The sequence below is a fragment of the Salmo trutta genome, chromosome 5 (assembly GCF_901001165.1).
Source record: "Salmo trutta chromosome 5, fSalTru1.1, whole genome shotgun sequence".
NCBI lineage: Eukaryota > Metazoa > Chordata > Actinopteri > Salmoniformes > Salmonidae > Salmo > Salmo trutta.
In genome coordinates, this window is record NC_042961.1 from 31,830,471 (window position 1) to 31,845,153 (window position 14,683).

Consider the following 14,683-nt stretch of genomic DNA (forward strand, 5'->3'; position numbering starts at 1 on the left):
CAATCGACTCTAGTTTTTTTAATGTAACAGGCACAAACTATTATGTAAGACCAACAGCTCCTAAAGATTCAGCCTATGGTCATGACCATAACTATATAAGCTATTTGCATTGTACACTTCCCTCACTTATGTAAATAGAAATGTACACTTACCACATATATTGTAAAGATAAAAGAGTAGTGTAAAAAATATGGTGGAGATTCCTTCTTGGAAAGGTCTACTCAGTTTCATCTTTTCATCCTTCCTCAAAGTCCTTTGTTGGGAATGATTGATTTCAGAGATTGACAATGTGGAAGAGGGACAGCAGTTTGGAGGAAAGAGTAAGTATTAACATATTAACGCAAATAATGTCATAACCTTGATAACTTTATTTTTTATATATTATGAGGAAAACAGCAAGACAGTGTTGCGACAAACAGCTACAGGTAGTCAGGTTGAGAGAATGCCAAGAGTGTGCAAAGCTGTCATCAAGGCAAAGGGTGGCTATTTGAAGAATCTCAAATATAAAATATATTTTGATTTGTTTAACACTTTTTTGGTTACTACATGATTCCATGTGTTATTTCATAATTTTGAAGTCTTCACTATTATTCTACAATGTAGAAAATAGTAAAATAAAGAAAAACCCTTGAATGAGTCGATGTTCTAAAACCTTTGACTGGTAGTGTATGATGTGGTGGAAACTACAGAAATGTACTTGGGTGTACTAGATTTTACTGCAGAAGTGTTACAAGGTGTGTTGAATGATAGTGTCCCGTCTTCCCAGGCTGCAGGTCTGGTTTAGGAGCAGATAGGGTCAGGTAGTGGAATAGTGGTGAGGTTTTAATAGGTGTAGGGTCAGTTGATAGGACCATTTTTCTTCCCTTTTCTCCATCTTTTTCTCTTCGCTTTTGGTGTCACAAAGTGTAATGAATTCACACTCCAGAACAGTGGGCATAAACAAAGGGCTAGATGAGAGAAATAGATGTATAGGGACAGAATGTGGGGATGTATGCACCTTTCAGTTGATTGAGATCCGACAATACAAATTTATAGAAGAAGTAGTAGTGATGGCCTTATATAGTATTTTTGTGGCTCCGGCTATTTTGGCTCTGTTCACGTAAAAGAGCCGGCCCATTTGGCTCCCAAACGGCTCTTCGTTGAAAATACTCAAAGATCGACCTATAACCCTAAACAATTATGATCTAAATGTAAAGCCCAAAATGAATGTAAACGTGAAATCGACATTAAAATAAATTTGTACCTGGCAAAATTATTAGATGGCCAGCAAATTGTGTTTTTTGAACAAAAAAAAGTGGACCAGATTGACGCGCTCTTCCCACTATGTATTGTTCACCCTCTTTATATACTTATTTAGCAATTTATCTGCCGAAAAACAGTTTTGCGCTCACTAAACCGCAGTATGCAAATCACGGAGCCAGCTCTTTCACGATTCGGTTCCCAACGTTCACCAAAAAGATCCATTCATAAAGAGCCGTTCGTTCGCGAATAATCTATCACCAGGAAGAAGAAAATTAATATGGCAGCAGGTAGCTCCTGCACGATAGTGGAATATTTCGGGGGAGATGACGGCTACCGCTGTGGTTATTGTAAAAATGAGCAGGGGAACTTCTCTCATGGTAAGATTTGATTTGTAAATTCGCTGGGTCAACTTTATTGTACTGTCCTTCGCTTCGTAAAGGCCTCGTCGTTGACGCTGGCTAACGTTAGCCAGTCATTTTCCAACAGCAGTCAGTTTGCTAGTTAGCAAGCCGTCAAATAATTGTTACTAGCCATACATAGCTAACGTTACCGAATTTAAATATTTAGCATGTTATTTGACATATTTAATAAACAAGTTGGTAACGTTAGCTAGGTAGTCAAGCACACCAAGCTAACCTTGCTAGCATGAGCTTGCTAGCTATCGGTAGCACTGTGATGCCTTTGCTGCTTTGACAGCTGACCACACTTCAACATTATAGCCTATTCGTTAGTTAGGCCTAACTAACGATGTGAAGTCAATGTCTGTATCCAAAAAGGAGAACAAAATACATGAGTGGGACTGCCCCAGTCCTTAAACGTTATAAAAATCATCACTGCAGCTAACTAGCTAGCTTGAACAACTTTTCATACAGGTTGCTAACTAGTTAGGCCTAAGTTAGGGAGCCTGTGTTTTTAGTTCATTCTCTATAATCTGAATTTGCCGAACAAGATTTAGGATTTGCTGCTCCTGCCCTTCATGTTCATGTGTACAGTACAGCATGCAGTTACCCCATCACATGGCCTGTCAACGCTGTCAGGAAGGAGAGGCTTAGCTAGGTGCCAAATCAGTGGGTGAGCTCTGAGCTGGAAGTCTTTTTAGGTCAGGGAGGGTTCAACGAAGTTTTTTTTTCTTCTTTTTGTCCCCCACAGACAGGAATGTTGTGTGGGGTCTAATGTAAGTGTATCTGTTTGTCATTAAATCAGCCGTTTTGCACTTGAGCAAGGCAGCTAACACCCAACAATAACGCGCCCTGTACGCAGATGAGTTCGATGTCAATTAAGGTACACACACATTTCAGTTAAATGCATTCAGTTGTGCACTAGTTATCCCCTTTCACATTAGTGCCGTGGTTGCACACAACACCTTGGGTTACACAGGATTCTGAGTTAAAGAGATTTTAGAGGTTTCTCTAAGCATAGCAGGCCAAGTCACTAAACAGCGAGCACAAGCTGAGATTGTAATACCAAATGATGTGATTTAACCCCCAAAATGTGGTATCCATTATACTGGGACTAACAGGTTAGGCCTTGTTTGGTGTAGCACAGAAGATTATTGACCAACCGTGTCCAGTTGGAGGGGGTCTGTTGAATTTAGAAAATGCTCTGTTATAAAAAACAAAGTTTGCTTCATGATGTAATCCAACAATGTGTATGCTGCAATAAGTAACTTCTTGGACGCCCCAAACAAATTCATATAGAAATGTGAGTTTATAGATTTCTCATTGGAAGCAAGTCTAAGAAGTGGTAGATTAGTTCTGTGTGCTATTTCGATGCTTCCTGTTCTTAAGTTTCGTTTTTGCGTTTTGGTTTTGTACACCAGCAGAAAATACAATATTTTTGTTTATGGAAAATATATTTCACAGCGGTTAAATGGTGCAGTGATTCTCTACACCAGTGGTTCCCAAACTTTTTATAGTCCTGTACTCCAAACATTCAACCTCCAGCTGCGTACCCCCTCTAGCACCAGGGTCAGTGCACTCTCAAATGTTATTTTTTTGCCATCATTGTAAGCCTGCTACACACACCCCCACTATACGATACATTTATTAAACATAAGAATGTATGTGAGTTTTTGTCAAAACTGTGGGAAGTCACAAAGAGCTCTTGTAGGACCATGGCATAATAATAATACATCTCTTTATTTAACCATCTTACATATAAGACCTTTTTTTTCTCATAACTCACCACCAGGTTTAATGAGAAGGGTGTGCTTGAAAGGGTGCACATTACTCTGCAATGTTGTATTGGAGAGAGTCTGTCTTAAATCATTTTACACAGTCTATGCCTGTATTTAGTTTATGCTAGTGAGGGCTGAGAATCTACTCTCACATAGGTACGTGGTTGCAAAGGGCATCAGTGTCTTAACCTCTATGGGACCGGCGGGACGAATTCGTCCCACCTATGTAACAGCCAGTTGAATCCTGTGGAGCGATTTTCAAAACCTTTGAAATGCTATTACTTCAATTTCTCAAACATATGACTATTTTACAGCTATTTTAAAGACAAGACTCTCGTTAATCTAACCACACTGTCCGATTTCAAAAGGCTTTACAACGAAAGCAAAACATTAGATTATGTCAGGAGAGTGCCCAGCCAGAAATAATCAGACACCCATTTTTCAAGCTAGCATATAATGTCACAAAAACCCAGAAGACAGCTAAATGCAGCACTAACCTTTGATGATCTTCATCAGATGACACACCTAGGACATTATGTTATACAATACATGCATGTTTTGTTCAATCAAGTTCATATTTATATCAAAAACCAGCTTTTTACATTAGCATGTGACGTTCAGAAAAAGCATACCCCCCGCAAACTTCCGGGGAATATACTAACAATTTACTAAATTACTCACGATAAACGTTCACAAAAAGCATAACAATTATTTTAAGAATTATAGATACATTACTCTTCTATGCACTCGATATGTCCGATTTTAAAATAGCTTTTCGGATGAAGCACATTTTGCAATATTCTGAGTAGATAGCTCGGCATCACAGGGCTAGCTATTTAGACACCCGGCAAGTTTAGCCTTCACCAAAATCACATTTACTATAACAAAAATGGTCTTACTTTTGGTGTTCTTCGTCAGAATGCACTCCCAGGACTTCTACTTCAATAACAAAGGTAGGTTTGGTCCCAAATAATCCATCGTTATGTTCCATCAGCGACGTTTTGTTCGTGCGTTCTAGACACTAGCCCAATGGTAAATAACGGTCGCGCGCATTTCGTGACACCAGATTTCTAAATATTTCATTACCGTACTTCGAAGCATGTCAACCGCTGTTTAAAATCAATTTTTATGCCATTATTCTCGTTAAAAAAGCGATAATATTCCGACCGGGAATCTGCAATTAGCTAAACAGCCGAAGGAAAATGCTGCACGGGGTCGAATCGGCACTCGCCTTATTCCATTGTCCTCTGATGGACCACTTGGAAAAGGCGATAAAGTGTTTCAGCCTGAGGCTGCCTCGTCATCGTTCAGGTTTTTCCCGGGCTCTGAGAGCCTATTGGAGCCGTAGGAAGTGTCACGTTACAGCTAAGATCCTGACTCTTCAATAAACAGAAGCAAGAACAACAACACCTTGTCAGACAGGCCACTTCCTGCATGAAATCTTCTCAGGTTTTTGCCTGCCATAGGAGTTCTGTTATACTCACAGACACCATTCAAACAGTTTTAGAAACTTTAGGGTGTTTTCTATCCAAAGCCAATAATTATATGCATATTCTAGTTACTGGGCAGGAGTCGTAACCAGATTAAATCGGGTACGTTTTTTATCCGGATGTGAAAATACTGCCCCCTAGCCCAAAGAAGTTAACAGCTCGATTTGCCAAGGCAGGATACTCTGAGCGCAGCCCTATCCAGAAATCTGGCAGTGGCTTCTGATTAAATTAAATTTTCACAGAACTGCTTGTTGCAATTTCGATGAGGCTCTCGTGTTCAGGTATCAGTAAGTGGACTGGAGGCAGGGCATGAAAGGGATAACAAATCCAGTTTGTGTCGTCCGTTTTCAGGAAAGTACCTGCATAATTGCAAACCCAGCTCACTCAGGTGCTTCTCTATATCACATTTGACATTGTCCGTAAGTTTGAGTTCATTTGCAAACAAAGAATCATACAATGATGGGAAGACCTGTGTGTTGTCCTTGTTAATGCAGACAGAGAAAAGCTCCATCTTCTTAATCATAGCCTCAATTTTGCCCTGCACATTGAATATAGTTGCAGAGAGTCCCTGTAATCCTAGATTCAAATCATTCAGGCGAGGAAAAAAACATCACCCAGATAGGCCAGTCGCGTGAGATACTCGTCATCATGCAAGCGGCCAGACAAGTGAAAATTATGGTCAGTAAAGAGAACTTTAAGCTCGTCTCTCAATTTAAAAAAAAAAATGTCAATACTTTGCCCGTTGATAATCGGCGCACTTCTGTATGTTGTAAAAGCGTTACATGGTTGCTGCCCATATCATTGCATAATGCATAAAATACGAGAGTTCAGGGGCCTTGCTTTAGCAAAGGTAACCATTTTCACTGTCGTGTCCAAAACATCTTTCAAGCTGTCAGACATTCCCTTGGCAGCAAGAGCCTCTCGGGGGATGCTGCAGTGTACCCAAGTGGCGTCGGGAGCAACTGCTTACCACTCCGCTATGTCTCCCTGTCATGGCTTTTGCACCATCAGTACAGATACCAACACATCTTGACCGCCAAAGTCCATTTGATGTCACAAAGCTGTCCAGTACTTTAAAAATATCCTCTCATGTTGTCCTGGTTTGCAGAAGAGGATGTCTTCCTTAATTGACCCCCCCATAGACGTACCAGGAGCTGTGCCAGGCCGCCACGTCTGTTGACTCATCCAGCTGTAACGCATATTACTGGCTGTAACGTCTGACTCATTACTGGCTGTAACGCATATTACTGACTCATCCAGCTGTTACTGGCTTGTATGCAAAGCAGTAATTGTTTCAAAAGTTATCCTGCCATGTCACTGAAGCGTTGTGAAACTGTTGTTTGCTGAAGGCATTATCTGTATAGTTTTTTTTGGGGGGGGGGCTTTTCCCCCAGCATTGTCCCAGCCATATCTGTGGCAGCGGGAATAATTAAGTCTGCCACAATAGTATGGGGCTTGCCTGTCCTAGCCACTCTTTAGCTCACCATATAATACGCTTCTAGCCCCTTCTTATTAATGGTGTCTTACTATTCGAAAGTTGTCTTTATTCTCGCTCAAAAAACTTGTGGCTTATTTTTCAAATTGTCATATTTCGATTTCTAAATGGCTGTGCAAGAATGAAGGTTTCCCGTGAGAGAGTCACGGTTGTGATTGGATGTTAATTATTTGACTAGGCTACCTGTATTTGACGTTGTTTATTTGTGACTCACCACCTGGATTCGGTCTTGTGCAATTTACTAATTATCCCCTTGCCCATTAGTGCCGTGGTTGCACATTGTAATTTATTTTTATTTCATTTTTACATTGGATGAAAGTAGACTGCATTTGAGGAAACAATGGGAAAGTAATTCTGCTGTGAAAATTGATCAACTTGTAAACTGACTTTTGAGAGAACTGTCTTTCAATGTTTTGCTACTACTATTGGAGAACCATTTGTCTATACCCATTCAGCATTGTTCACACACTCTTAAGCCTTATCCCCCACCCATCTTTTTAAAGAACATGATGTCAGATCAGTTATCATCTGAGACTTTATTACTGATGATAGGATGACAACCTGCATCTTGGAAAGTCTACACATTCTAGTTATCAGATTTACATGGAATTGTTGTGCAATTTAAAAAAAAATTAAATATGAAACTATTGTGTGAAAAGATAAAATGTAATTTTAGCTTCTAAATGAGTGAATTGTTTTGATAAGTGAACTATGCTCAACTCAGTGGCCCCGCCCATGTGAACAAACATTGGGCGTGGTTCATGGTTTACAACCTCTCTACCACTACAAAAGCCCGTTGACGAAAAGTCAACCTTGTCTTCCCGATGACGTGAGGACTGCTATCCATACGTTTAAAAGGGCAAATTTCAACGTGGAGGTGAAGATCGACGACTATAGCAGCCAGAATATAGCATGAGCTTATAGTATGGCAACTTGGTATGAACTTTGAACTCTTATTCACTAAAGAAGTGATACATCTTAGACGTCGAGTTAGCAGCAGCAGCAGCAGCAGCAGCAGCTGTAAACGTGGGCTAGGAAAGAATGGACAATCTCTTCAGAAAGACGGGGTACTACAACGTATCCGTTCTACCACACGGCAACAGTACTACAACAAGACATATTCTTCAAAGGACAAGCGAGATCTCTGCTGGGCAACCCAGCCTTTCATTTCAGCCAATCTATCGAAGCACAGCTTGTAGTAAATATTTCTTGCATTTTCCTTTTCCAAATGGGCCGGTTATTTAGAATAAATAAGATTCTGTATTTACAATGGCATAGCTTCAAGGTCCGATAGAGACCCAATCCTTTTGTTCCTCAGTCTTCCCGCGCTTTCATTCAAACCCAACCCCCTTTCTAAAAAAGCGGAATATTATCGCTTTTTTACGAGAAAAATTGCATAAAAATTGATTTTAAACAGCGGTTGACATGCTTCGAAGTACGGTAATGGAATATTTCGATTTTTTTTTTTTGTCACGAAATGCGTCGGGCGCGTAATCCTTCGTCACCCTTCGGATAGTGTCTTGAACGCACGAACAAAACGCCGCTATTTGGATATAACTATGGATTATTTTGAACCAAACCAACATTTGTTATTGAAGTAGAAGTCCTGGGAGTGCATTCTGATGAAGAACAGCAAAGGTAATAACATTTTTCTTATAGTAAATCTGACTTTGGTGAGGGCTAAACTTGGTGGGTGTCAAAATAGCTAGCCCGTGATGGCGAGCTATCCACTCAGAATATTGCAAAATGTGCTTTTGCCGAAAAGCTATTTTAAAATCGGACATAGCGATTGCATAAAGGAGTTCTGCATCTATAATTCTTAAAATAATTATGTTTTTTGTGAACGTTTATCGTGAGTAATTTAGTAAATTCACCGGAAGCGTTCGGTGGGAATGCTAGTTCTGAACGTCACATGCTAATGTAAAAAGCTGTTTTTTGATATAAATATGAACTTGATTGAACAAAACATGCATGTATTGTATAACATAATGTCCTAGGCGTGTCATCTGATGAAGATCATCAAAGGTTAGTGCTGCATTTAGCTGTGGTTTTGTTTTTTGTGACATTATATGCTAGCTTGAAAAATGGGTGTCTGATTATTTCTGGCTGGGTACTCTGCTGACATAATCTAATGTTATGCTTTCGCTGTAAAGCCTTTTTGAAATCGGACAGTGTGGTTAGATAAAGGAGAGTCTTGTCTTTAAAATGCTGTAAAATAGTCATATGTTTGAAAAATGGAAGTCTTTGTATTTGAGGAATTTGTAATTTGCGCCACGCCTATCATTGGATATTGGAGCAGGTGTTCCGCTAGCGGAACGTCTAGATGTAAGAGGTTAACCTGTTGGGGCTAGGGGGCAGTATTTGCACGGCCGGATAAAAAACGTACCCGATTTTAAACTGGTTACTACTCTTGCCCAGAAACGAGAATATGCATATAATTAGTAGATTTGGATAGAAAACACCCTAAAATTTCTAAAACTGTTTGAATGGTGTCTGTGAGTATAACAGAACTCATATGGCAGGCCAAAACCTGAGAAGATTCCATACAGGAAGCGCCCTGTCTGACAATTTGTTCTCCTTCTGTGGCATCTCTATCGAAAATACAGCATCTCTGCTGTAACGTGACATTTTCTAAGGCTTCCATTTAGAGGTCGACCGATTATGATTTTTCAACGCCGATACCGATTATTGGAGGACCAAAAAAACCTGCTACCAATTAATCGGCCGATTATGTATTTTTTTTATATGATATATATATATATCTATACTGCTCAAAAAAATAAAGGGAACACTTAAACAACACAATGTAACTCCAAGTCAATCTCACTTCTGTAAAATCAAACTGTCCACTTAGGAAGCAACACTGATTGACAATAAATTTCACATGCTGTTCTGCAAATGGAATAGACAACAGGTGGAAATTATAGGCAATTAGCAAGACACCCCCAATAAAGGAGTGGTTCTGCAGGTGGGGACCACAGACCAATTCTCAGTTCTTATGCTTCCTGGCTGATGTTTTGGTCACTTTTGAATGCTGGCGGTGCTTTCACTCTAGTGGTAGCATGAGACGGAGTCTACAACCCACACAAGTGGCTCAGGTAGTGCAGCTCATCCAGGATGGCACATCAATGCGAGCTGTGGCAGGAAGGTTTGCTGTGTCTGTCAGCGTAGTGTCCAGAGCATGGAGGCGCTACCAGGAGACAGGCCAGTACATCAGGAGACGTGGAGGAGGCCGTAGGAGGGCAACAACCCAGCAGCAGGACCGCTACCTCCGCCTTTGTGCAAGGAGGAGCAGGAGAAGCACTGCCAGAGCCCTGCAAAATGACCTCCAGCAGGCCACAAATGTGCATGTCTGCTCAAACGGTCAGAAACAGACTCCATGAGGGTGGTATGAGGGCCCGACGTCCACAGGTGGGGGTTGTGCTTACAGCCCAACACCGTGCAGGACGTTTGGCATTTGCCAGAGAACACCAAGATTGGCAAATTCGCCACTGGCGCCCTGTGCTCTTCACAGATGAAAGCAGGTTCACACTGAGCACGTGACAGATGTGACAGAGTCTGGAGACGCCGTGGAGAACATTCTGCTGCCTGCAACATCCTCCAGCATGACCGGTTTGGCGGTGGGTCAGTCATGGTGTGGGGTGGCATTTCTTTGGGGGTCCGCACAGCCCTCCATGTGCTCGCCAGAGGTAGCCTGACTGCCATTAGTTACCGAGATGAGATCCTCAGACCCCTTGTGAGACCATATGCTGGTGCGGTTGGCCCTGGGTTCCTCCTAATGCAAGACAATGCTAGACCTCATGTGGCTGGAGTGTGTCAGCAGTTCCTGCAAGAGGAAGGCATTGATGCTATGGACTGGCCCGCCCATTCCCCAGACCTGAATCCAATTGAGCACATCTGGGACATCATGTCTCGCTCCATCCACCAACGCCACGTTGCACCACAGACTGTCCAGGAGTTGGCGGATGCTTTAGTCCAGGTCTGGGAGGAGATCCCTCAGGAGACCATCCGCCACCTCATCAGGAGTATGCCCAGGCGTTGTAGGGAGGTCATACAGGCACGTGGAGGCCACACACACTACTGAGCCTCATTTTGACTCGTTTTAAGGACATTACATCAAAGTTGGATCAGCCTGTAGTGTGGTTTTCCACTTTAATTTTGAGTGTGACTCCAAATCCAGACCTCCATGGGTTGATAAATTGGATTTCCATTGATTATTTTTGTGTGATTTTGTTGTCAGCACATTCAACTATGTAAAGAAAAAAGTATTTTAATAAGATTATTTCTTTCATTCAGATCTAGGATGTGTTGTTTAAGTGTTCCCTTTATTTTTTTGAGCAGTATGTATGTATATGTGTGTGTATATATATATATATATATATATATGTGTGTGTGTGTATATATATATGTGTGTGTATATATATATGTGTGTACATACATACATACATACATACATACATACATACATACATACATACAGCTCTGAAGTGACAACGATACTGAAGAGTCTGCTTAGGAGACAAATACTCTCAACTGTTTGAATAATGAAAATAGAGTTTAAGTTACCTGTCATGAATGCTGAAAACGAATTTCTATATGCAGGAAATCCTATTTCAATAATGGGCATGGTAAGATATGACTACCAAAGTGCGAGTCATAATTCCCATGACACCTTCTAGCAAAATCTGAAAAGCGGTTCCTTCATTTATTCCATAGGATATTTTTAGATTAACTTAAAATAAGGTCTGTGTTTGGTTTAGGCTTACACCACCTTGCCAATTTTATAACTGTGTAGATATCCATAGGATATGTGTAGATATCCATAGGATATAACTCTGATCAATATAAGCGAAGATACATTTTTTTGTAGTGGATTTATGAAAATATGTTGACAAACATTACCTAGTGAGATTTACACGGGGATCAAAACGCCGAGGCGGTTTAAGCACAAAACACAGACCTTATTTGAAGTAGAGGAAGACATTCTCTATGGAAGACATGAACGGTAAAATAAAGAAGGAACCCCTTTCAAGTTCAGCCGCAAGTTATCTTCTTGGGGCTATGTGGGACGTTAGCGTGCCACCCGTGGCGCACCCTATCAACAGCAGGTGCATTTCAAGAGCGGCAAATTTGAAACCTAATAAATGTCAAAATTCAAGTTTTTCAAACATACAACTATCTGACACCCTTTGAAAGATAAACATCTCCTTAATCTAACCACGTTGTCCGATTTCAAAAAGGTTTTACGGGGAAAGCATAAAGTTAGGTTATGTTAGGAGAGTACATTGACAATAGCTGTGTGTACTGTATTGTCAATTCAAAGACGGGCGTCACCAAAACCATAAAATCAGCTAAAATTATGCACTAACCTTTTACAATCTCCATCAGATGACACTCCTAGGACATTATGTTAGACAATGCATGCATTTTTAGTTCTATCAAGTTCATATTTATATCCAAAAACAGCGTTTTACTATGGCGTTGATGTTCAGGAAATCGTTTCCCTCCAATAACCGGCAGTCAAGTCATTGCAACAAAATAATGAATTAATATTAGAAAACATTGGTAAAATATTATATTGTCATTCAAAGAATTATAGATTTACATCTCTTGAACGCAATCTACTTGTCAGATTTAAAAATAACCTTACTGGGAAATCACACTTTGCAATAATCTGAGCACTGCGCCCAGAAAAATACGCATTGCGATACAGACTAACCGCCATGTTGGAGAGATCGAAAATACTATGTAAATAATCCATTACCTTTTGATTCTCTTCATCAGATGTCACTTCCAGGAATCCCAGGTCCATAACGAATGTAGTTTTGTTCAAAAAAGCTCATCATTTATGTCCAAAAAGCTCCGTGTTGTTAGCACATGATCTAAGCCAGCCAGCCGGACTTCACTTCACTTCACGAACTGAAAAAATATATTTACGTTCGTTCAAACATGTCAAACATTGTATCGCATAATTCATTAGGGCCTTTTTTAACCAGAACATGAATAAAATTCAAGGCGGACCATTGGGTTCTCTTTTTTAAAACGTTTCGGAATGAGAGTACCCAACATGAACTCGGGCGCCAGGTGTCTAATGGGCCATCGCCGTTCCAAGGCTCTTCTTCGGTCAGATCTCAGAGTAGAAGACTCAAAACACTTTGTAAAGGCTGGGGACATCTTGTGGAAGCAATAGGAAGTGCCAAAACATTCCTCAGCCCCTTTGTTTTTCAATGGCATAGGCTTAAAGTCAATTCAACACATCAGGTATCCACTTCCTGTCAGAATCTGTCTCAGGGTTTTGCCTGCCAAATGAGTTCTGTTATACTCACAGACACCATTCAAACAGTTATAGAAACATTAGGGTGTTTTCTATCCATATATAATAAGTATATGCATATTGTAGTTACTGGGTAGGATTAGTAACCAGATTAAATCGGGTACATTTTTTTATCCAGCCGTGAAAATACTGCCCCCTATACCCTAACAGGTTATTACAGGAATTATGACGCGTCGACTATTTCTCTCTAAACCATATACCTTTGAGTATTACGATCCTGCTGCTGCCTACCACCGCTCAGTCAGACTGCTCTATCAAATATCAAATCATAGTCTTAACTATAATATAATAAACCTTAGTTTCCGGATTTGACCATATTAATCACCTATCATCTCAAACATTATTCTTTCAGTGACACACGGAACCGTTCCGCATTTTATCTAACGGGTGGCATCCATAAGTCTAAATATTCCTGTTACATCGCACAACCTACAATGTTATTTCATAGTTCCGTAAAATTCTGGCAAATTAGTTCGCAACGAGCCGGATTCTGTATACCCTGATGCTGCGTGCAACGAACGCAAGAGAACTGACACAATTTCACCTGGTTAATATTGCCTACTAACCTGGATTTCTTTTAGCTAAATATGCAGGTTTCAAAATGTATACTTCCGTGTATTGATTTTAAGAAAGGCATTGATGTTTATGGTTAGGTACAGTCGTTTTTTTTCGCAAATGCGCTTTTGTTAACCTCTCTAGGGCAGGTGGCACCAAATCGTCCCACCTACGTAACAGCCAGTTGAATCCTGTGGCGCGATATTCAAATACCTTAGAAATGCTATTACTTCAATTTCTCAAACATATGACTATTTTACAGCATTTTAAAGACAAGACTCTCGTTAATCTAACCACACTGTCCGATTTCAAAAAGGCTTTACAATGAAAGCAAAACATTAGATTGTCAGCAGAGTACCCAGCCAGAAATAATCAGACACCCATTTTTCAAGCTAGCATATGTCACAAAAAACAAAACCACAGCTAAATGCAGCACTAACCTTTGATGATCTTCATCAGATGACACTCCTAGGAAGTTATGTTATACAATACATGCATGTTTTGTTCAATCAAGTTCATATTTATATCAAAAAACAGCTTTTTACATTAGCATGTGACGTTCAGAACTAGCATACCTACCGAACACTTCCGGTGAATTTACTAAATTACTCACGATAAACGTTCACAAAAAACATAATTATTTTAAGAATTATAGATACAGAACTCCTTTATGCAATCGCTATGTCCGATTTTAAAATAGCTTTTCGGTGAAAGCACATTTTGCAATATTCTGAGTAGATAGCTCGCCATCACGGGCTAGCTATTTTGACACCCACCAAGTTTGGCCCTCACCAAACTCAGATTTACTGTAAGAAAAATTGGATTACCTTTGCTGTTCTTCGTCAGAATGCGCTCCCAGGACTTCTACTTCAATAACAAATGTTGGTTTGGTTCCAAATAATCCATAGTTATATCCAAATAGCGGCGTTTTGTTGTGCGTTCAAGACACTATCCGAAGGGTGACGCGCCCGGTGCATTTCGTGACAAAAACTTTATAAATATTCCATTACCGTACTTCGAAGCATGTCAAACGCTGTTTAAAATCCATTTTTATGCAATTTTTCTCGTAAAAAAGCGATAATATTCCAACCGGGAGTCGTTGTTTTCGTTTAAAGACTGAAAATAAAAACATGGAGTCTTCTCGTACACGCGCCCCCAGTCTCATTGTTCTCAGATCGATCACTATCCAAATGCGCTACTGTTTTTCAGCCTTGGCCTGCAAAGTCATCATTCAATGTTCTGCCGCCTTCTGAGAGCCTATGGGAGCGTTAGAAAATATCACGTAACAGCAGAGATCCCCTGTTTTGGTTAGAGATGATCACAAAGGACATGATATGGTCAGAGAGGGCGCTTCCTGTTTGGAATCTTTTCATGTTTTGACCTGCCAAATG

General features: G+C 40.3%; 1 protein-coding gene across 3 annotated transcripts in view; it reads left to right on the top strand.

The window, feature by feature from the left end:
* Positions 1-1,450: 1,450 nt before the first annotated feature.
* The window catches only part of ate1 (arginyltransferase 1), a 226,021-nt gene continuing 212,788 nt past the window's right edge, over positions 1,451-14,683 (top strand). For 2 of the 3 annotated variants that reach the window (XM_029753413.1, XM_029753415.1), the window contains exon 1: positions 1,451-1,619. In XM_029753413.1, coding sequence (XP_029609273.1) covers positions 1,520-1,619 — 100 coding nt within the window. In that variant the 5' untranslated portion in view covers positions 1,451-1,519. The remainder of the gene's footprint in view (positions 1,620-14,683) is intronic. The other variant, XM_029753414.1, reaches the window with a different exon arrangement.